At 39.4% G+C, this 23,490-nt stretch overlaps 1 protein-coding gene across 2 annotated transcripts in view; it reads right to left on the reverse strand.

Moving 5' to 3' along the window:
* The window catches only part of AKAP6 (A-kinase anchoring protein 6), a 571,051-nt gene that overhangs the window by 116,752 nt on the left and 430,809 nt on the right, over positions 1–23,490 (reverse strand). For both annotated transcript variants that reach the window (XM_088024647.1, XM_028114891.2), the window contains exon 10: positions 6,885–7,005. In XM_088024647.1, the coding sequence (XP_087880773.1) occupies positions 6,885–7,005 (121 nt within the window). The remainder of the gene's footprint in view (positions 1–6,884; positions 7,006–23,490) is intronic.

Raw genomic sequence — 23,490 nt, forward strand, 5'->3', positions numbered from 1 at the left:
TATGCCTGATATATCTGGTACATTTTTACCTTGACTGCTTCAATAACTAGTAATTTGCTTCATTTTGGTACTGAAATTCCAACCTAAGGCCTAATTAACAGAATTTAATTTTTTAAAAAGATTAATTTATTTAAGAGAGAGACACAGACAGACAGAAAGAACACAGGCAGGGGGAGGGGTGGAGGGAGAGGGAGAGAAATCCTCAAGCAGACTCTCTGCTGAGCATGGAGCCAGACATGGGGCTCGATCCCAGGACCCTGAGATCATGGCCTGAGCCGAAATCAAGAGTCAGATGCTTAACTGACCAAGCCACCCTGGCACCCCCAGAATTTAATTTTTTGACACATACTTCTATTCTGTACACCAACATGTAAATTTTTAAAAAAAAATTTTTTTAAAAAGGTAATGGATTTTCTTCTATTTTAAGCCCAGCTACTACAACCTGGATTATGAACCAGCCTAGTATTACATTTTTAGGAGCTTAAGTTTAGTCATAAAGGTATCAGGCCACATCTGTAATTATTTAGATCAATCTGGTCCAGAACAAAATGAAAGAGAACTATTGTAGAGGGTTGAAATTTGTGAATTTATAAAATATAGGGGTAGTGGGATTAATCTGTTTTCTGTGATCAGTTCATAGCCATGACAACATCATTTTGGCATCAATAGTTATAAAATAACAACTATGCCCCATTTTTCTTCTTTTACACTGTTTCTTATTCCCCAGAATTTCTAATCCTATTCCATACTCGTTTCTTTTAAAAAGTCATAATCCTTATTTTTTAATATGTACCCAAATTCTCTAACAGTGACATTTTCTCCTTTAAAATGTATCCCTTTCTCTTACCTGTTTTTTTCTAAAACAATTCTTTCAGTGTTTAGTTCTCTTTTTATTTGTTTATATTTGTTTTTTTAGCATTTTCTTATTCATTCATCCACCCATGATTTTAATTTACTCTTTTTGTTTTTAATTGTTTTAGGTTACTCATTTTTGTTTGGTTAGTTGTATATTAACTAATTTCAACTGTTTTTCTTTCTCTTCAAGGCTTGTATTTCTCCCTCAATTTCCTAATATCCTCTTCTTTTCAAATACATAATATTGATGTCTTCTCTTATTAATCCTACCTGGCCAAACTGTCATTGAAAGGAACCACCTCTGGATGGGTGAGAGCTGTGCTCAAAGTCTGTAAACATTAGCTGGCAACTTGAGTTAGAGGAAAATAATTAATTCACTTGTTAAAAGTATTATGATTAGAAACTTACTTGTAAGAAATATTGTGGTTATTTGTTTCAGGGGTACAGGTCTGTGATTCAACAGTCTCACACAATTCACAGCGCTCACCATAGCACATACCCTCCCCAATGTCTATCACCCAGCCACCCCATCCCTCCCACCCCCCACCACTCCAGCAACCCTCAGTTTGTTTCCTGAGATTAAGAATTCCTCGTATCAGTGAGGTCATATGATACAATCACAGACCTGTACCTCTCTGAAACAAACAATTCATTATATGTTAAAAAAAAAAAAAGAGGAAGAAGAAGAAGATAGCAGGAAGGGAAAAATGAAGGGGGGGGAATCGAAGGGGGAGACGAACCATGAGAGACTATGGACTCTGAGAAACAAACTGAGGGTTCTAGAGGGGAGGGGGGTGGAGGGATGGGTTAGCCTGGTGATGGGTATTAGAGCACGTACTGCACGGAGCACTGGGTGTTATACGCAAACAATGAATCATGGAACACTACATCAAAAACTAATGATGTAAGGTTATTAACATAACATAATAAAATAAAAAAAAATTTAAAAAAAGAAATATTGTGGTTAGACATTTCTCTACCATGCCGTTCTAATCCCTTACATTAAAAAAAAAAACCTAATAGAAAGTGTTTTCATATCTAAGTATCAAAATAAAGTGTAATTTTTTTCTCATGGTAAATGTAAATTTTGCAACTGAGCACATTTCCTTCTTTGCTTTTACTACCAGGAAACCCAACGTGTAATTTTAGCATCTTTAGTAAGTGCATAGGTCCACACAGTCTATACGCCTGCATATTAACTCTTCTCACTGAAAGAGACTAGTTTATGTATATTTTCCCCAATTCTGATTTGTATTCATGTATTAAAAATATTTTTAAATGTTTCCTGTGAATTCTTATAAGCGACCTCAAATCCAGAGCAGAGTAAAAAATCGAATTAGTCTGTTTAGTGAGCATTGTGTTATGCAAAAATAAACGGTCCTTTTCCATTTGCACACCGGACATATTTGTTTAATACTTATACCAACAGAGAAAGATAGAGGACACTTGCATTTTTCCCATAAAAGCAGAACTATATGAGAGGAACTAACCCTCACAATGAAATATAAAATCTTCGGTGTAAATTAAGGGTCTTAGTTAAAATGGGTACTAATGTTATATAATTTTTCAGCTGCGTTATTTTAACCCCTTAGAAATCAAATAAGCTAATATTTTATTGATGAGGAGCAGCTAAGCTATCCTCTCAAGGAACAAATCTATAAATGTGGTGTTTTCGTGAGCTTCACACTCTCTGAAAACAGCTCTTATTCAAGTATAACAGTAATCACCAGACTGCAACTTTTGAATTTGGCCCTCGAAATTAACCCTTGGACTCTGGAACCCCACACCAATCCAGGATCACTAGGGGCTCTGTCATCTGTGCTGTGTAGGTGGCAGAGAATGGGCACGGGAAGGGCAAGGGCTCTGCAGAAAGGGAAGGAGCCCCTGACCGGGCACAGCCTCACAGCAGTCTGCAGTCAGCTGTGTCTGGCGCCCAGGGCGGGACAGGAACAGCAGCAGCCTCAGCAACAGTCTCCCTGATCCTGGAGGTGCTTCTAGGTCACTCAGTCTATGAAATTCATAGGACGGGGGAGGAGGTGTCTTGAGCTTCCCTGAGCCCAAGAATAATGCCACCTTTGATCTGTAGAATTGAAAAAAAATGGAGCTTTTCCTTTGCAAGTGGGTTTTAAATATTTCTCCATTAATAGTTAATGCACATGCAGACCAGGAGAGTGACAGCTCCCTGTGATTATGAATTCTGGCTTCGTAACGCCAGTCCAAATAGGAGCTGAACTTTCAAAATCATGGTGGTTACTTCTGACAAATTAAATTGTCCTACTTAGGAAGGTAGGAGGCATGAAGAAAAAGAAAGTGAGAGAGTGGGAGCAGATTCTCCTTGGAGGTGATTCTCAGATTGAGGAAGAAAAAACAAGAAAGAACTACGTTTGTGTTTTCTAGGCTGACAATACTGCCAGTGTGTATTAGAAAAGAGCTACAGAAGGTCCCTGCTCAGATGTTGGGCAAGTGGGCCAGGCAAAGACGGGCGAAGGAAAGACACTGGCAGGATGGCTCACTATCTCAAAACAAGGAGAAAATATTTTTAAGGAAGTGGTCATTTTTAACTACGAATCAGGTTGCTCTTAAGACCCTGCTGTTGAAAATTAATTAGAAAGAAAATGGTCTTAAATTCCTAATGATCAGAAAATAACAAGAAATGGTTTACACAGAAAATCTACTTTGTAGCCCATCGCAATGTTAAGGTTCTAAATTATGTCAGGTGGTGTCAATGTACTCTTTGCCTGTTAAATCTAACTCTTTTCCTTTAAGAAGTCCCTGTGGTATTTTGCTGGTTTGGGGTAACCAACATATCACAATAGGTGCTCAACTCAGGAGGTCTGCTGAGTGAATAGTCTAAGGTATTTATCTATAGTTGCATAGCTAGGAGTTAAGGCCAGATGATTTTCTAGCAGAGACTAGAATATAAAATAAATAGGTAAAGTCAGGCAAGTAGTGCCTGATGTGGAAAGGGCTAAAAAAATCTTCACCCACCCACATTGACTAGCATCTTATTATACTTTCTCTAAACCAACATTTCCAAATGTGGACTTTGGGGATCAACCTAAGTATGTGTAATGCATGTCATGAGTCAGGATCTGGACATGACTATCTATTCCAGGAAAGGAGGTGAGTGATGAAATATAGGGAGTCCCCCAAAGAGAGAAGAGAAAAGGTTTTGAGTTCTACCGTAACAGGAATTATGCTTCCGTTCTGGTCTGCAGCCCCTGGGATTTTACCATCACTCAGCTGCAGGTCTCTCTGAAAGGTTTCACCTTCATTCTTTACGCTAATACCGGCGATCATGAACTTCATTCTCACCCTTAATTTTTAAGTATATGTGCTGCCAAAGCGAGCACTCATCCTTAATTTTTGAACTCAATGACTGTTAATTCAGTATCAGCTATGTAAGGTGTTTTGCTTAACAACGTATAAAATCCAAGAGCAAGGCATTTTTCTTAGTGTTATAGAAGTACTTTAAGAAAGGAAGATGATGTACATAGGTTGAGCTGGACTGGGAATGCTGTGAAATGGGTTGGGCATCCTGTTGAATGGTCTCGATGACTAGGGAATGTGAGTAGTAAATGCCCCGCAGGGGCATTGCAGGGAAAGGGGGAGTCCCACTGGCCAACAAAAAATGGTTTTGTCCCAAATGTCAGTGGTGCCCTTGATGATAAATGCTGACAGAGCACTGGTATCTTCCAGGGACAACAAATTTAAAGATTAAAGTCTCAAATGGTATTGAAAGCCGAGGAAGGCTTGGGGACCAACTGAGAAGTGCTATTACTCAGGGTTCTTTGTGATCAGTAGGCTCCAAACGTCCCTGCCCCAGGTCATCAGTTCAGTTGATTCCTGAAAAGGCACATTAGAACAGAGGAATGAGACATGGAAAATGTTGACCTAACCTGAGAATCCCTGAGGATTCTAGACAAAGACCTGACATTAATTTTCTTCCATCAATTTTTCTAATTTGGGAGCCACCCCAAGTTCTAAATGAGTCCTCAGTCAATATCCTCAGGATTCCTTTGGAGGTTTCTAAACCTCTGAAATAATGTGGGGGCTTGTGTAAAGAAAGATTCTACAGACCTGTAGCTTTTGCCCTTGGTGTGTAGCTCAATCTTCAGTTTTGCTTATAAGCCAAATGCAAAGTTAGGGCCAGTCTCATGAACTTAGCTGGGTTGAGTACCTCAGAGCAGAAAGATGATGACAGGACATGAGTCACAAATGAAGAACCCCAGTATGGAAAATGTTTGGGAAAATACTATAATCCAGGAGTACTGAGTGGGTGGAATAATGGCCTTCAATATGACAGAATGGGAATTCTTAGGCAGAGCACTTATAAGGAAACCACAAGAAAAAGAAGACTGATTTCCTATTAATTGTGATGTAAATTATATGGATGTGATTTTGACAGAGAATAGCACTGTTACTGAAAAAAAAATAGCGGTTTATGTGCAAAATGCAAAATGCATCAAGAAGAAAAGAAATGTTATTTGGCATCATGAGTGCAATAAAATCTGAGATAACGGCTTATGGTTAGTTAACTTTTGTATTTTTTTTTCTGTTTCATTTGATTTTTAATACTTATTAGGAATGAAACTAGTATTTTTATGTCAATCAGTTAATAAAGATTGATGGGCATTTTTCATACATAATTCTTGATCCTGACATGAAATGTGAAATCACCTCGCTTTGTTTACATTAGGTGAAGACTGTTATTCCAGACATGTTAAGCCAGAAGATACACTGCATAGTTCTGTTGTTAATGTGGACGGCTATCCATACAGGAAATAGCTAATCGTCAACAAACTCGATTAATGTTGGACAGAATTCTTTAGGGAATAAAATATTACCATTTGCTGACTCCCTGGGGAGTTTATATCTTCTCTTAACCAAGATGATTCTCAGTGGACACTAATTAAAGTCAACCAGACCCTTAAAATTATAAATAAAGATCTCTCTTTGGAGAAAGTAAAAATTAAAGTAACATATTTAGGAAAGGTAACTTAAAACGATAAAAAAATGAGGAAGAAAGAAGACAACTTTTATTTGACCTTGAATGTACTTCTTATTCTATAAGAAATTTTTAAAAGCTAGAGGGTAGTTGTTTCTTGTCATTATACTGTTGCTGATTCTGTGGTTAGTTATTAATTTTATTTTTTATGATTCACAATCTGCTCTTTGAAATATGCCATATGCTCAAAGCAATTCAAGGATGACAACTGTCAGAATTACTCCAATAAAAATTGCCTAAATGAGGAAGATTTACTGCAATCTGATATTTCAGTGGAAAGTCCCTCTACCCTCCCCAACAGCTTTTTCAGACACTGTGAATCTTGCAACCATTTTTTCAGTCAAAATCACATAGCTGTTTTGAAAGAACTTCTAAGACTATTTAAGTAGAATTGGTAAAACATATTAGGCTAAGGGTGAATTAGCAGACACGGGAAAACAATATAGATAGTTATTAGATGGATTGCCTGCAATCAATATATGAGTTCCAAGCGAGTTTTCTTAAATTACACGCAAATGTACTGACTTGATATGACAACGTCTGTTCTGTGTATCACTAATAAACATTAAATTGAACGAGCCCTGTACCCTGGAAGAAGCAAGCCAAACTGAAGGCAAATTTCTTTTTTCTCTGGAAAGATCTGAGGGGTGGACAGAATCCACCTGAGTGCTCCAATGAAAACACATTTTGTTAAATGTTACCAGTCCATTTATCCTTCATTTTGTTTCAGTCTATTTATTAATGCAGTTTCATTTATTGCTATTCATCTTGGAGATAAATCTTTGTCCTTCTCTAGAATTACACCAAATAGAATGTGATAAAGGGAACTTTCTTGCAATTATGATGTCGGTGCAGCCTGTCAGCACACAAGGGATGGAAATGAGTTTGGGGACAGGGAAGGGAATTCTAATAGACACCATGATACATACAATGAACGCAAAGATATCCTGAGAGGGAGAGAGACTTGTCAGGCTAATCAGATCTTCCACAGCAAGGTAAAGGCAAGAAGGGTAGCTCTAACCTTGTAAAGATGCTGCAGCTGCTCCTCTGACATCATCAGGTCGTGGCTGTCCATCACGAGGGACTCCATGTCAATCAGCCAATCCCAGAGCTCCTGATATTCGGAATCAAAGTCCAGAAGCCTGAAGATAAGGCACAAAATGTATTATGCATAAATACAGTGTAGTTGTTAAAATCTCATATTAGAATAATATATTCTTGAAAACCCATGATGTTCCTAGGTGATACCTGTAAAAAGAGAAGGCAAAAATTCTCTGTGCGGTTCCACGGTGGACAAAATAGAAATTCAAGCCTGTGACACAGCATTTCTTAGATTTTGAAAACATAACATGTTATTCCAGTGCTCATACCTGAGACATATCGTGACTATTTCCATTCACTAACCCTTTCTGAGGATTTGCAGCACTTGAGCAAAATGACTACTACTCTGTCCTTGACGGAGAGCACCGCAATATTTAACAGACTAAGAAATGGAGGGTCAGCGCCTTGTGAAAGGTACACGGGTCCAGAATTGGGGTCAGAATAGCACCTTCAAAATTCAAACCTCTTTCTTGTCCACTAGATTTTCACAGATGTCGCATCTGAAATACATTTATGATTAAGAATACTAATTCAACTAATTTCTCTACAATGAACACAATTTATTATCAGATCTGAAATATCATTTTCACTGGGAAATGACTCAATCATTTATTTGTCCCTCTGCTGTCTATCTGCCTATCTCTGAAAACATATATCCTACATTTATTGTCATGGATGAGTAGCCAGCATTTCAGCTTAACACTCAGAGATAGGCTTGAGTGACTCTGGTAAGCCGGGGAGAACCAGGGGCAGATCCAGTATTAGACAGGTGTTCCCCACAGACGTGTAGGAAACAAAGGTAAGGACAGGAAGTCAAAACAATGAATCTTTGAATAGCCAGCAATCATTAAAATTCAAAGGAGGATCACTATGGTTTTCAACAAAATAAATCATTAGAATAAGGAGCTTAAAAGGATTAATGTGATTCTCTATTGAAAGCCTGGTGAATAAGTAAAGCCCAGATTCTTCTAAAACACTGTGATCAGAAAATGAAAGTGCAGGATGAAAAACTATGACTTTGTCCCTCCCCCCAAAAAAATCATCTCCCTAAAAGGAACCCACATCCTTGTCAAACTGTAACTGAGCAAAACCCTATCAGTGCCAATGAAGCAGCAGGCTCAAGAATGAATCTGGATTTATCAAGTGAGTATCTTATTATTACCTTGTTCCTGTCTCTATACATTAAATGGCTACTTTCCGCGAAAATGAACATCCACTTGTCATAATTTACAATTTAATCTTAATTGATCTGTCAAAGAAAACTTAAGGTGTGTCTGGTGATAGAGGAGACTAGATCTAGGACTGTCTGTTTTATTTTAATTACCTTACCATAATTATAAAGATTATTGATTAACACCATAAGGATCCAGGGGCAAGGATCGCCATTGGCTGACACACAGAACTGACGTTTAACTGAATGCTGATGCTGGGCACCAGTGATGTGACCAAAAACTTCAGCAAGGCTATGGTGGCCCAGAGCAGGGTTTCTCAGATTTAATGTGCATGTGACAGGGATGAGGATTTTGTTGAAATGCAGGCTCTGATTCAGTAATTTTAGGGTGGGGCCTGAGATTCTGCATTCTTGGCAATGGGCAACGCTGCTGGTCACAGGCCTCACTTTAAATAGAAAAGTATTCCAGCATACACGAGAAATCTGAAATAGTATCCCATTTCAAAATACTAAAAAACAAAAACCACCATAACAGGGACAGACAAACCACCAAGTTTTCTTTATTAACTCTGTGAGCGACTAATAAGGAATGACTAACAAGCCTTTGCTCACACGACAGGGACAATCGTTTAGAAATACTGCCTGAATTATGGTCATTTCTCTCTCCTTGCACCCTCCCACATTTTAGCCATAAAGACGGGGCGGGGGGGGGGGGGGACGCGCACCTGGGTGGCTCAGTCATTGAGCATCTGCCTTCAGCTCAGGTCATGATCCCAGGGTCCTGGGATGGAGCCCCGCCTCAGGCTCCCTGCTCCACGGGGAGCCTCCTTCTCCCTCTCCCTCTGCCACTCCTGCTGCTTGTACTCTCTGGCTCTCCCTATCTCTCTGTCAAATAAATAAGTAAAATCTTAAAAAAAAAAGACAGGGGAGAGGGGGAACGCACCCCCCAAATTAGGGAAGTATGATTCTGGGGAATAGTAGAAATAGCAAAGGAGAAATAAAGGGAAAAGTTCACCCTTTCCATATCAGCGGATTTAAATAAGGAAGAAATAAAGGCAAGAGGAGCTCATGCTAAGCTGTGGACCCTTCCCTCTCTTAAACTAAGACCCGGAGGGGAGGTACATGAGACAGGTTGAAAGGAAAGTCAAAAGCACCAGGATATCAGCTCCATTTCCTGCTAGGAAGTCTGGGAAGAGACTTCACGGTAACCTGGAGTGGGAATGTTACGGTCAGAGAGAACTTTGGTCAGGACTCCCTTTGCTACCTGTTCTTTTATCCCCTCGATGAGGACACTGTTCTCTTGCTCCCCACCCCCCAAGAGGTTTCTGGGAGTTCACCTGGTGAACCTGACAGAGGTGTTGCCATGGCAGCAAAGGCACACTGACCGCAAGGAGAGGCAGGGGGACCTCTGAAGCCAGACCTCAGAACGCTGGCAGAGTCAGTGAGGGTTGGGTTGAGGCTTAGTCAGCAGGAAATACCTCCTGACCAAACCAAGAGATAACAACACGGCCACAGCCCTCTGTGGGAGACAACCTTGGAATATTAAGGGCAAGATCCATTTCAACGAACCCAGCCAGCCCCTACCCAAGGGCCACGGTGAGCCAGGGGAACTCACCACACCCCAGAATCACAAGGTCATGTAAACCCAGATGCTAACTTAGAAAAAAGAAGGGAGAGAAATAAATCTGAAAAACAGCATTTACCCCAAGAGGTAGCTCCCCAATGACGATATTCATTTACTAGGGGAGGCTACAAGCATTGTGTTGAAGAGCCTGGCCTCTGATCTTAAAGCAAGGTTTTTCCCTTGCTTTACCAGGAAATTATGTGTTTACAGTGTTTCATAAAAATTACCAATCAGCAAGGAAAATAAAGGGGCCTGTTTTCTTTTCCATATGCGTATGAAGAAAAGAAATTTTGATTAGGAGCAAACAAGTCAAGGGTAAGAGGTGAACTTATCTTTGCACCTCTAGTGCTCAGCATAGCTCCTGGTGAATGATGATGAGTGAATGTAGATCATGAAGCCACAAACCTTTAGTCGGGCAGGAGTGACTTCAGAAGAGCAGCACGCAGTAGAGATAATAGTGTCTCCTCCCCAAATGCCAACACCAGCACAACCAGTGCCACACGGATAGGCTCTGAAGGGGTGGGGGGTTGCCTTCGAGTCCACAATAATGGTGCATTTGTTTACTTCAAGATTATGTGCAGTAGCTTCTTGATTAAGGTGAGTTGCCCCACCCCCCCATTCCTTCCACCTCTTCCCCTTTTCTACACTGAAAATTAAAGGAGACTGAAATAAACCAAACATATATACAGGATGGTAAAATGTTCAGAACCCTGGACATTTTTTCACTGGCTCCTTACCATTCCTTTAAATCTACGGAGCTGTTCCCTCCTATGACTCCCCTTAGCAAGGGACTTGGAACAAAAACCCATTTCTTCTAATTAAATGCACCTCAGCTTTCTTTATAGGGAGTCTACAGAGAAGACCCACAAGAGGCAAATGAACCTAACATAGATACTCACTCTTTCTTCATTCTGGTCTATTTTTCATTTTAGCTGAGAATATGTAGGCTTGAGTTTGTTAGCTACAGTAAATGCTTTGGTTTCATATTTTGCTTCATTAGTATAGAATCGACAGCAGTATTTTCCAAACAACAATTCTCATAAGGTCCTAATACTGAAGACAAAAACACTTATTTTAAGCATTTGTGCCTGATTTCAGATTCTTGGCCACGTGTTAATTCCCAGCTTAGAAAAGACCTCAGAACTTTCCAAATTTAGAAAAATCAAATATGTAACTTCATAGCTAATCACAAACAAATTACTAGACTTTCTTTGTTGGTTCTTCGAAAGCTTCTGAAATGAATGCAATTAAATGTGCTCATTATTTCAGGAAAATTCTTAGGTAAGAAAGTAGTTTACTTTCTTATGCTTACATTACCTGCAAAGGTGTGTGAAGTGTTTTTAAAGTGATTTTGTGAAAGACAGAGTCTTCCAGGCAAAGCGCCAGCTACTATACAGGAAAACAGAGAGGATCATAGATGAGTGAATTTATCAAGGGTAGCACAGAACTAGTTAACAGTTTTATATCCCTTTGAAGAATATGCTGATTCTATCAGCGGAATTCAGAACGAGGTTGTTTTTTGAATTCTTGGTGACAAAGGCCCTAGTAGTCTTTCTTTTTAGAAGAGAGAGAGGGGCAACTGAAATTGTGGCAAGTGGCTCACAATCTTATAAGGGATATAAATATGGGAACTACTCTTTTGGAAGGATTTTCCTCATAAAATTTTCTCTGTTGGTTGTGTTTCAGTTTGTGTTAACTCATCCACTCAAATATGTAATCTGTTCGATGTTCAAAGATCTCAAAGCATATCTTTTCAGTAACCTATGAATCTGGTATATTCTCTATGAAAATATTACAAAGCAAACTCATATGTACTCTAGGAAAGTGTTATAAAGCAAACACATCACCAAAATGGTACTCATTTGGATACTTCTCTTTTAAATTGCCATATACTCGATCTTAAATGTGTCACAATAAAAGAGTTGGACATTCTGCTGTAGGTATAATATTCCCATTTTAGGAGGTTGAAAAGCTTATGCATGTAATGAGGAGAAACAGCCTTCTAACTCAAAGTCCATCTTCGTTAGACAAGTACAGAATTATGAATGTTTATTTCACAGAGAATTTAATAGAGATGCAGACAAAGCTATGGAGAAATAAATGTGCAACTTTTTCTTTAGTGTTTGTTTCTAAGTTTGGGTTAACTACTCCCGGTAATTGACAAAAATATTTCCCAACATCCTGTCCACCATTTTACTCCATCTTTTCAAGGTTACAAAAAGATTCCAAGGCTCTTCACTGCAGAAATAAAATACTAACAAGCTTATTCAGTATCTTTTTCTGCAGATTGGATAGCAATACATTATTTGTAAGGCTAGCATAGTTTAAGAAATAATCCTTCCTCTAAACCCTGATGGGAGTTATGTTTGACTAGCTAAGTGTTTGAATACATAAATGCATTCAGCCTTTGGTATTTAAAGTGAGCATCATTAACTCAACATTTCAACTTAAACTTTGCTTAAAAGATAAAGTTTCACCCAAGTGAAATCAATGGGAGGTGTGTGTGAATATATGAGGTTTCAACTTGGCCCACTGAGGAATTTTGATTAAAACAGACAACCAAATGAAGCAATCATCAAAACAGAGTAATTATTGGTTGAAGAAAAGATAACACTAAAAAGTCCTGGCAGTTTTTCTACCTAAGTCTGAGTAACATATATTTGGGAGCATTTAAGACTCCATCTTTCATATGCTTTATGGTTTATTTCACACCAACACATCCAAAAACACAAGACGGGTTCCTGAAATACCAGCTTGTCTATAGTGGGACTTCTATTAAATGATCCAATTTTCCTAGCTTCTTTAGCATATTGATTCTTTCCCCAAATATTCACTAAGCGTTCACTGTTCACATTATTTGCTCAAGGAAGTTTGCCTCTGCTTTTCAAAAAAGACACTAAAGGGAGTGGTAACAAAATCTTGTACAAATATGGTTTAAGAATGTTACTGAAGTAAAAGACTAATCATAGATCCGAATTTCCCATCACCCTTCACTCCATGTGGCATGTAAGCCCAGAAGGGAGATGGAACAGGGGCACCTGCCCCAATCATAATATCATTAAAGAATAAAATTTAGCTTTCTAGACATGGAATCTGCTACGCCCAGTTGCATGTAGAATCCCTTTCCACTCTAAACATATTAAAGTGTGGACACTAATTTACTATTTTGAATGAAAATTCATGAGCGACTTCCTCATGAGAAAAGCAGCCTGCCTTTGCCATTAATAAATAAAAAGGAATATGGAGTTCTTTCCAGCAGTAATTTTCTCAACTCTCATTTACGCCCACATACATGTGAAAATGCCTGAGAAAAAGAAAATCAACTCTACAAATTTGTTAATGATTGGCCTTACTTTCTCATGGACTCATGGGTGGCCTGTCCATAAACAGTGGTTACTATAACAAAAGCCATAGGGCAAAACAAAATTCTAATCTCCAAGGTTAGAAAATATCAATTAGAAATATCAATGTAGATTTCTGGATGTATTTGGAGGATTCTGTTAGGCTGTCAGGAAGTCAAACCCTTATCTAAATTTCCAGATAATACACTGGACTAAGTTCTAGCCAAAGAGCCGGAAAACATTCTGAAGAATTTAGAATCACTAATGATTCTTTTTTTTTAAATTTTTTATTGTTATGTTAATCACCATACATTACATCATTAGTTTTTGATGTAGTGTTCCATGATTCATTGTTTGTGCATAACACCCAGTGCTCCACGCAGAATGTGCCCTCTTTAATACCCATCACCAGGCTAACCCATCCCCCTACCCTCCTCCCCTCTAGAACCCTGTTTGTTTTTCAGAGTCCATCGTCTCTCATGGTTCGTCTCCCCCTCCGACTTAGTCCCCTTCATTCTTCCCCTCCTGCTATCTTCTTCTTTTTCTTTTTTCTTAACATATGTTGCATTACTTGTTTCAGAAGTACAGATCTGTGATTCAACAGTCTTGCACAATTCACAGCGCTCACCATTCAGTAGTGATTCTTACACAAATGGAGGATACAAAGCAAGAGATGATGTCATTTTAAAAAAAGAAAAGAATAAATCTTCCTATGTCATCAGTTGTGTGTTAGAGGGAACTGGATCTACACAATCTGTTGGCACAGTGGGGTGAGTTGGGCAACTTACCCTTTTGTCAAAGGACTACCCCACCCTAGGCCTCACTGGTTCTCAAAGATTTAATAGGCAATAGAGAATATTTACTCTTAGGGTTAAGGCAGGAAGTAAATAATTTGGCAATTACTCTCTGCCTCCTAATCCCTAACAAAAGCCTGGTAGCAGAATTAACATAGAGAGCCCACCTAGAATGATTTTGTTTGTCTCCTCCATCAAGGCCGAGCCTGCCCACAGAGTGCTGTGCTCAGACTACAAGGTTTTAGTTACTTGTAGAACTGCTCTTACTGAATTATGCTTTGACATCACTTCTTCAGCCTACATTTAAAAACTGCCTTGGGAATTTCATTTCTCTTGTAGGGATGTAGTATCACAGATGCCAGTCTTCTCCTTAAAGAACTACAGGAGAAATTCCTCAGGCCTCAATGGCATAAGAAGTTGTGTTTCCCTCGATTTATATTATTTTTAATCTTAGGACACCATGAATTTTCTGATAGAGGAGATTTTTATTCTTTTCTTTGGTATGGAAAATTGAGAGCCAAATCACAACCCCTCTTGAGGACATGCAGAGAATATGCATTTGTTTTCTTTTTTTTTTTAAAGATTTTATTTATTTATTTGACAGAGAGACACAGCGAGAGAGGGAACATAAGCAGGGGGAGTGGGAGAGGGAGAAGCAGGTTTCCCACGGAGCAGGGAGCCCGATACGGGCGCGGGGCTCCATCCCAGGACCCTGGGATCATGACCTGAGCCGAAGGCAGACGCTTAACAACAGAGCCACCCAGGTGCCCCTGCATTTGTTTTCTTACACATATTTTACTTTTGCTTAACTTACTTCAGTCAAATATTTATCTTAATTTATTGTACATATTTTTGTAAGTTGACTCAAATCCTTTGTTAAGTTGATGGAGAAATGAAGAAAGGAATAAATTTTAAAAGAGAAGTATTAAGCTCTGCCCATTACAATGAAGTAGATTAGATTGTCTTTGGTACCCTCCCATTGTCCCTGCTAGCAACTCTCTGTCTCTTCAACGGGCCTCATCAACTCTCCAAAGCAGTACAAAAATTAAGATGGAAGGGAGATACACATATACATATCTTTATTAGTTGACTTTATTGTTAACTTTGAAGTAATAGTTCCCCAGAAAGTATGCTTCTGCCTCTCTGGTTTGCCCTTTGTTAGATACTGGCATGGATAGCATTAGATCACTCAAGTGGAAGGTTGTCCAGGTCTAAAATTAGTTTAATGTATTTGCACATTAAAAGGGTATAATATCGTGACTCCAGTGAATACATTTCTACTGGTGAGATTTTTTTTTTAGCTCAGAAAGACCTATTTTAATGATTGCATAGTACCCAGAATATCAGTCATCCAGAAGGTAGCCACGTACTTCTTGCTCTTTTTGATTGCATGTTGTGTTGTGATCTTAGTATATAATAACATCAGAGTACCAAAGACGAAGCAAAAACAACATGAAATGCACACCGATCAGCTATTCATTAGATTGAGACAGGACAAGAGTCAGAGGAAGAAAGTAGAAATTCTTGGTGAAAATAAAGTTTCTTTGGGTTGCCTAGTGATTTATCTGTGAGAGCATTCTCAACGTTAGCACAAATGAGAGATAGCACTTCATTTTATGGCTGGTGTGTACCAAAAAGAAGACATTTTATGTAGCAACATTCCAAAAACACCCATTGAGCACAAATTCAAAATGGTCATTGTGTGCGTGCGTGTGTGTGTGTGTGTGTGTGTGTGTGTGTGTGTGTGTGTGTGTGAGAGAGAGAGAGAGAGAGAGAGAGAATATGAGTAAGCATCTATGTTCATCTGCCTGTGACAGCGATATTGTTGGCATGGTGCTCAACAGAAAACCAGGAAGATCATCCTGCAGCAGTAAAATCCAGGGTGATTATAACCCTTCTCAGGCGGTTAAAATCATTCAATGTATCTTATTGCTTAATTAATTTAGAGAATCAAATTTGATCTTTAATCAAACAATAGTTTAAATAGTGATATATTTGTTTTCATTTGTCAAAATCATTTCCCTTTGGCAATGCTTTATACATATCTGTGTGTGTTTTTTCATACCAATACAGAGATGCTTCTTTTTCTGAAGGAAAATGGACTCATCTTTCCTGCCAAACTTAATCTTTTGTCTATTTAAAAGTTCATTTAGTTCGGCCTATTGTGCTTGGGAATTACCTATATATCCTGTTTGTATTTGGGAGTAAAATTTACACCAAAACCTTGCATGGTAAGGAGTGAATTACTTGCATATTCTTAGATACAGGGCATAAACCTTGATTATGTCTACATCTGTAGACATTGCCCAAATTTCCCCATCGCCAGAGGAAGCCTGGCATATGGCCAATGAGACTCTCTTCTAGAACTTTACCACAGGAGTATAAGTCCCTGAGAACTCGCTTAGTATTCCCTCCTGATCCCAGCAAGCAGAGTCAAGAAAGAGCTCCATGCCCTTCTGCTTCAACGACATCAAATTATTATTTATAGTAACTCTCAATACACACACACTCGCACGCATACACACACACCCTCCCTACACAGTTACTGTCTTGTGGCTGAAATCCTTACCTTCCCTCTACCCAACCTTTTTCTAATAGCTAATATCTATGCACCTTTTATGAAAGCTAAGATATTCCCTCCCCCCATACATCTCCCTGATTAGGCAGACCTCCTAAGTACCCCCATAATACACTCTATCTCGAATTTTACCTGCGTTTCATAAGGATGTATCTATCTGTCTTTGTCTTTCTCCCTCACTAGATTGAAGACTATATAAGTTTTTTGCATCTTTTCTATTCCTAGTACCTCATACCACTCCCTGCAACATAGTAGTTCCTCAATGCATATTTCATTAACTAATTTTTATATATCTATTACATTATAAATATTTTAGATATTTTCTTATCGATTATTTTATTTCTGTGCTACAAAAAGTATATGGAGTAGGAGGGGTAGGGGGATGAGAAAAATAGGTGAAGGGGATTAAGTGATACAAGCTTCCAGTTATAAAATAAATAAGTCACGGAGATGAGAAGTACAGCATATGGAATATAATATTGTAATAACATTGTATGGTGATAGGTTGTAACTACACTTATTACGGTGAGCACAGCTTAATGTATAGAATTGCTGAATCACTATGTTGTGCACCCAAAACTAATATAGCATTGTATGTTAACTATACTCTGGTAATAAAAAATAAATAAAAAATTCAAGAATATGAAGTACACCGGGATAACTATTCCCATTTTACAGACAGAGATATTGCCTCTTGAGGAAGTTAAGTGTCCCAATCAAGGTCACATAGTGAAAAAGCATCAGAATGCCAACTTGAACTCCGGTCTCTAATTTTTAATCTAGGAGACACTCTCTCCTCCTTTAAAAAAATTAGGCTAGAGAGAATTCATGACTATCCCTAAAGGTAAATATTATTTGTGTCGTTGGAAGCAATCTTCTTCTAATTCACTCTAATATCTAGGATCAGAAGTTTTACCTGCAGCTTTTTTTAAAATTTTTTTAAAAGATTTTATTTATTTATTTGACAAAGAGAGAGAGACAGCGAGAGAGGGAATACAAGCAGGGGGATTGGGAGAGGGAGAAGCGGGCTTCCCACCAAGCAGGGAGCCTGATGCGGGGCTCGATCCCGGAGCCCTGCGATCATGACCTGAGCCAAAGGCAGACGCCCCTAACAACTGAGCCACCCAGGTGCCCCTTACCTGCAGCTTTGAGACAGAAAATAATAGGTGACTGTAACCCTAAATTCCTGCCAATCAATGGAATTCTCAGTGATGGGAGTTTTTTGTTTTGGAAGACTTGTTTAATATAGCAGGAAAGATTCCAACTGAAAGCAAAATATTCAGATTATCCATACTTTTTTCAAACAAACATTCCTTAAAGATAACGTCATGTCCATCTGGATGGGGGAGTAGTTTACCCTAAAGTAAGTTCCTACCTCTTTCAGCCTCTGCTATCCCAGAGTTATCACACTGTCCTTGTTCATGGTTGAGGAGCCCCAAACATTCCTGAACTCCAGACCTGCTCCCTGGGCATTTCCGCTTGGATGTTCTACAGACCTTCTAAAGAGCTATGTCTCCAACACTCAGCTTCTTTCCCCCACTCCTGCTCCTCCCCTTTCTTCCCCACCTCAGTGAGTGACATGTTCATCTGCCAGAGTGCACAAGCCTGAACCATAGAAGTCCATTCTTCAAATCTCCCTCCTCTAATGCCCCCTACCCAGTTGGTGTCCAAGGCCTGTCTTCAACTTCCTTCTTTCAGTTTCCATTGGAAACTTTGAGCTTCCATTGCTATGGTCCTAGCTCAGGCCCTATTTGTCACGTGGATGACTAGAATAGCATCTTGATGGAGCACTGCCTATTCTTGCCCATGGCAATCTATTCTCCACACCACTGCCAGCATATCATTTCAAAACTGACACGCTGGGCAGTCTTTACTGGTACTAGAGGTTTGTACATACTGCTGTGTCCGTGGGAAGCATTCTCATTGTCACTTCTGGCCCTGAGGCATATTCCATGACACTTCTGGAAGATTTTCCTGATTTACATCCATCTGCCACACACTGTGTCCCATTGTCTGTACATCCCCAGTACAGCCTGCACCTAAAAGTTGTTCAACAAATATTCAATGTTAAATGACACAGAAGTCATTTGAATCCAAATCCTCCTATTTTCTTTCTCCTCCCTAAACTAGCAATTAGAACATCAGAGTGACTCCTTTCCCTCTCTTCCTCATTCCCCTCATCTGATGGGTCATCATCGATTCTTTCTGGCTTTAGTCTCCAATTCAGTCTCCACATTCTCAATTAATTTCTCAACTAAAATCTTCACTGACTAAGGCAGTGTTTCTCAAATAGCAGCATCAGAACCACCTGGAGGGCTCATTAAACAAAGGTTGCTGGTCCCCAGATCTAGACTTTCCAATTTAGTAGGTCTGGAGTGGAACTAAGAATTGGCATTTCTAACAAATTCCCAGGAGATACTGATGCTGCTGGTTCAGAGAACACACTTTGAAAACCACTAGTACAAAGGTTCTCAACTGGAAGTGGGCATCAGGACATATTTATATCTTGGCTCAGGCCTGCCAACTGATTCAAAATTTTCAGTGGGGTGGGGCAGGCAGGCATTTCTCAGCTTAAAGCCTCCTCGGGTGATTCTGATGCACTATCCTGGTTAAGAACCATGAATTTTTTTTTAAGATTTTATTTATTTATTTGACAGAGAGAGAGAGATGCAGTGAGAGAGGGAACACAAGCAGGGGGAGTGGGAGAGGGAGAAGCAGGCTTCCCGCTGAGCAGGGAGCCCGATGCGGGACTCGATCCCAGGACCCTGGGATCATTACCCAAGCTGGAGGCAGCTGCTTAACTGATTGAGCCACCCAGGCGCCCCAAGAACCATGAATTCAATGATTAACTCCAGGAATAGGACTTCACCTTCTTCACAAGCCTTATTTTTCACACACACCCAACTTTCCATTCTGCTTTCCAGTCAGATGGAACCAGAAGGCAGCCTGATGATTCCAGACCTTTGCTCCCTCTTTCTGAGCCCCAGATCACTTTTAGCTACTCATTTATGCATCCATTCATTCACTGAGCATCTAGCACACACCAACCACCAGATGCAGGGCAGAGTGTGGTGAGCATGACACATGTAACTTGGCCTCATGGAGCCCACCCTGTTGCTCTAAGCTCCTCTAGCACCCTCTGCTTCCCCTTCTCTCTCATTTCCCAGGTAAATACTGGCTTACTGTCACACTTCCTTGCTAGACTGTAAATTTCATGAAGGCAGGGACCATGGTCTGTCTTTGGAGGTGCCCAATAAACATTTGTTCAGATTAAACTGAAAAGCTCTTCCCCTGACCCAGCCTTCCTTCTTTCTTTTTTCTTTGAGTATAGTTGACACACTACCTTACATTAGTTTCAGGCGTACAACTTAGTGATTTGACAGCTTTATATGTTATGCTACGTTCACCAAAAGTATGCTACCATCTGTCCCATTACATCACTATTACAATATCATTGACTGCATTCCTATGTTCTGCTTTTTATTCCTGGGATTTATTCCATAACTGGAGGCCTGTATCTCTCTTTCTCCTTCACCCATTTTGCTCACTCCCTCCCCCCCTCCCCTCTGTCAGTCATCAGTTTGTTCTCTGTAGTTATTCTGATTCTGCTTTTTGTTTGTACATTTTTTTTAGATTCCATTTATGAGTGGAATCTTATGGTATTTGTCTTTCTCAGTCTGATTTATTTCACTTAGCTAATACCCTCTATGTCTACCCATGTTGCTTCAAATGGTATGATCTCATCCTTTTCTATGGCTGTATAATATTCCATTGTGTATACGTGCCACATTTTCTTTATCCATTCATCTACCGATGGACATTTAGGTTACTTCTGTGCCTTGGCTATTGTAAATAATGCTTGCAATACACATAGGCAAGAATATAAAATGGGAAAAGACAGTCTTCTCAATAAATGGTGCCAGGAAAACTGGAGAGCTACATGTAAAAAAATACAACTGGACTACATTTTTTTTTTTTTGAGAGAGAGAGAGTGGGGGGAGGGTATGGGGGGAGAGGAAGAGAGAGAATCTTAAGCAGGCTCCATGCCCAGTGCAGAGCCCAACACGGGGCTTGATCTCACAACCCTGAGATCATGATCTAAGCCAAAATCAAGAGTCAGATGTTTAACCAACTGAGCCACCCAGGTGCCCCAAAACTGGACTACTTTCCAACAGCATATACAAAAATGAATTCAAAATGGATTAAAGACCTATATGTCAGACCTGAAACCATAAAAATCCTAGAAGAGAACACAGGCAGGCAGTAATTTCTCTGACATCAGCCGTAGCAACATATTTCTAGACACATCTCCTAAGGCAAGGGAAACAAAAGCAAAAATAAACTACTGGGACTACATCAAAATAAAAAGCTTTTGCAGAGCAAAGGAAACCATCAGTGAAACAAAAAGACAACCTGCTGAGTAGGAGAAGATACTTGCAAATGATCTATCTGATAAAAAGTTAATACCTAAAGTATATAAGGAACTTATATAACTCAACACCAGAAAACAAAATTATCCAATTTTAAAAAATGGGCAGAGCACTTAAATAGACACTCTTCCAAAGAAGACATACAGATGCCCAACAGACACATAAAAAGATGCTCAACATCACTGATCAAGCCTTCTTTCAAAAATTGTCTCCACAGTCTTCTCTCTGCTGTTTTTCCTGATCTGCTCCAACTCCCCCCACCACAGTCAGAATTGAGCTCTGCCTTCCATGAGCCACAGCCCCTACCCCATAAAGACTTCTAACTTAGCATTTGGGATCCTTTAGTCTATGTTGCTTACAAACTGGCTCCTCCTACCAAACTGTGAGCCTCTCCTTTTGGCCTTTAATCTCTGTATTCTTATTAGTAATATTTGGCAAATTAATGAAGTTGATTTTGTTTTCACTTAAGCTTACTTCCCAATGTTTTTGCCCAAACTTCCTTGTGGCTTTAATGAAATCTCCTTAAGACTCTTCAATTTCTCCAGAGTAGAAAAATATCATAATTTAATTGCATACACTATGGAATATGCACAACATAGGATTCAGAGGACAAAATGTTTATCAAGAGTCTGAATGAAATCCTCAGAGAGAAGGCCAGCATGCTTTGATGAACTGTCCACTGCATTCGGACCCAGGGCTCGGCATTGAGGTCTTAGCTCCAACTTAAACCATCATCCTGGGCATGCCAGTCACCCAGACTTTTTGCCTCCCAGTTCTATCATTTATAAACTGAACAAAAGACATGGTTTGTGATCGACAGTAAGTCTTGACAGCAAGTAGGATGCTACTTAATGAATTAAACAGCATCTTTGAAATTCACTTAAAAAATGAAATCAGACAACCTCTTGATAGAAAGAGGTGTCAGGAAAAGAGATGGTTACACGTTACAAAATATACAAAAGGAAAGTATTCTTGACAAACTCTGCCCAGGCCATTGTGCCACTCACACAGTAGGCCTTCAGGGAATATTTACTGGGTTAAAGAAACAAAACAATCTGTAAGTATTTCATTTAAATTGGCAGACATGAAAAGCACCAATCTGCTCCCACAGAGAATCATCAGTGACTCATGCATTGCATGTCCCTCCTGGAAGCCAGTTTCCCTGCTTTGCCATGCTGGAGCCAGGGCCAAATGTCTCCCATAGGCAAACAACTCTGTTACTAGTACTCACACAGCCTCACATACACTCAGGGAGATCTTTCTACCACACATATTCATGACTGTTAAACACACAGTTCGTAGTTGTATATAAGCTCTGTTCTATCACCTTGGTACCCAAATTTTCATCAAGCCAGAGAGGTTAAAATTCACTTCTAAGCAATACTGTGGTTATGTAAACTTCCTAGAAATTTAAGATCACATTCTATCTAGCAGCTGAGTCTTCCCTGGAGTAGCTTATACATTTTTTCAGCCACATACTCTTAGTATGCATGTAGACATGGGGAGGAAATAAAAATATATGAATTGTATCACCAGCTTAATTTTCTCTTTAGTGGATTGGATGTGTGTATATGGAATGAAGAACCTAGAAAGCCCACACTATTCCCTCAGTTACTTATTGGAAACAATGCTCATTCTATGCAACAAAAGGAACGGTTAATGAAGTTTATGTATCATTGGAGCAGATAATTTTACAAGGCTGTGTTCTTAAGGCTCCGGAATTAAGGATTTGACTGTGGGAGCAGGGAGTCTTGGGGGCAGGACACCCCAGATAACCTCACCCACATGCATTCCTCCAACAATGCTTTTCTGTATGTAAACAGAAAATAGAAAGGAGTATATGGTTTTTGTCCTTAGTATTAAATAGCTGCCTTTTCTTCAGCACACTCTTAAATTTCTGCACAATGCACAGCCTTCAGCACCCCAAGGAGCATAAACAAAGGATATCAGGCAAGTTCACCTACTCCCACATCACAGAACAATGCTTGTTATTAACTAAGCAATTCCCAGGGCAAATGTATGATGTGTGGAGCCCAGAGTAAGCACTCAGGTTGGGTCCTTGGAATCTGAGGTCAGAAGCACGTGGTGCCTGCTCAGTCCCCAGGGCTTTTAGAAAACATGAGAATGTGACCTAAAGTTTGTGCTTGCATCTACACCAAAGACTATTTAGGCATTGAGAGAAATTAAAGCACATTAAAGCCTCAAAACAGCTTATTGTTCATGTTCCAAGATTTAACCTTTTCTTTCTTATTTGCTGCTATGCTTTTCTTCTTATGAGTACTTAGGAATGTCTGCTGAATCACCTAAGATAAATCAAATATATACATAACGTGTCTATGTATAAAATAATCCTGCTAGAGCAGCAAATTATATAGATTTAAAAATTTGAAATTTAAAAAGTCCATTGCCATTTCCTAAATAGAATTATGACTCTTATCCTTTCCCTGGATTCTCAGACCCTGGGTTATATCACAAGACAGAATTTATAATCGGTACTTAATTTATCCCCAGATATCTGTAACTATAAGCACTTAAAATACAAATGCAAACAAGTGCATGAAAATATTTCTTTCCTCCTGACTTTTCAG

This window comes from Eumetopias jubatus, unplaced genomic scaffold, assembly GCF_037043125.1.
Source record: "Eumetopias jubatus isolate StellerSeaLion01/CBP00866 unplaced genomic scaffold, mEumJub1_p1.0 scaffold_7, whole genome shotgun sequence".
NCBI classification, from domain to species: domain Eukaryota; kingdom Metazoa; phylum Chordata; class Mammalia; order Carnivora; family Otariidae; genus Eumetopias; species Eumetopias jubatus.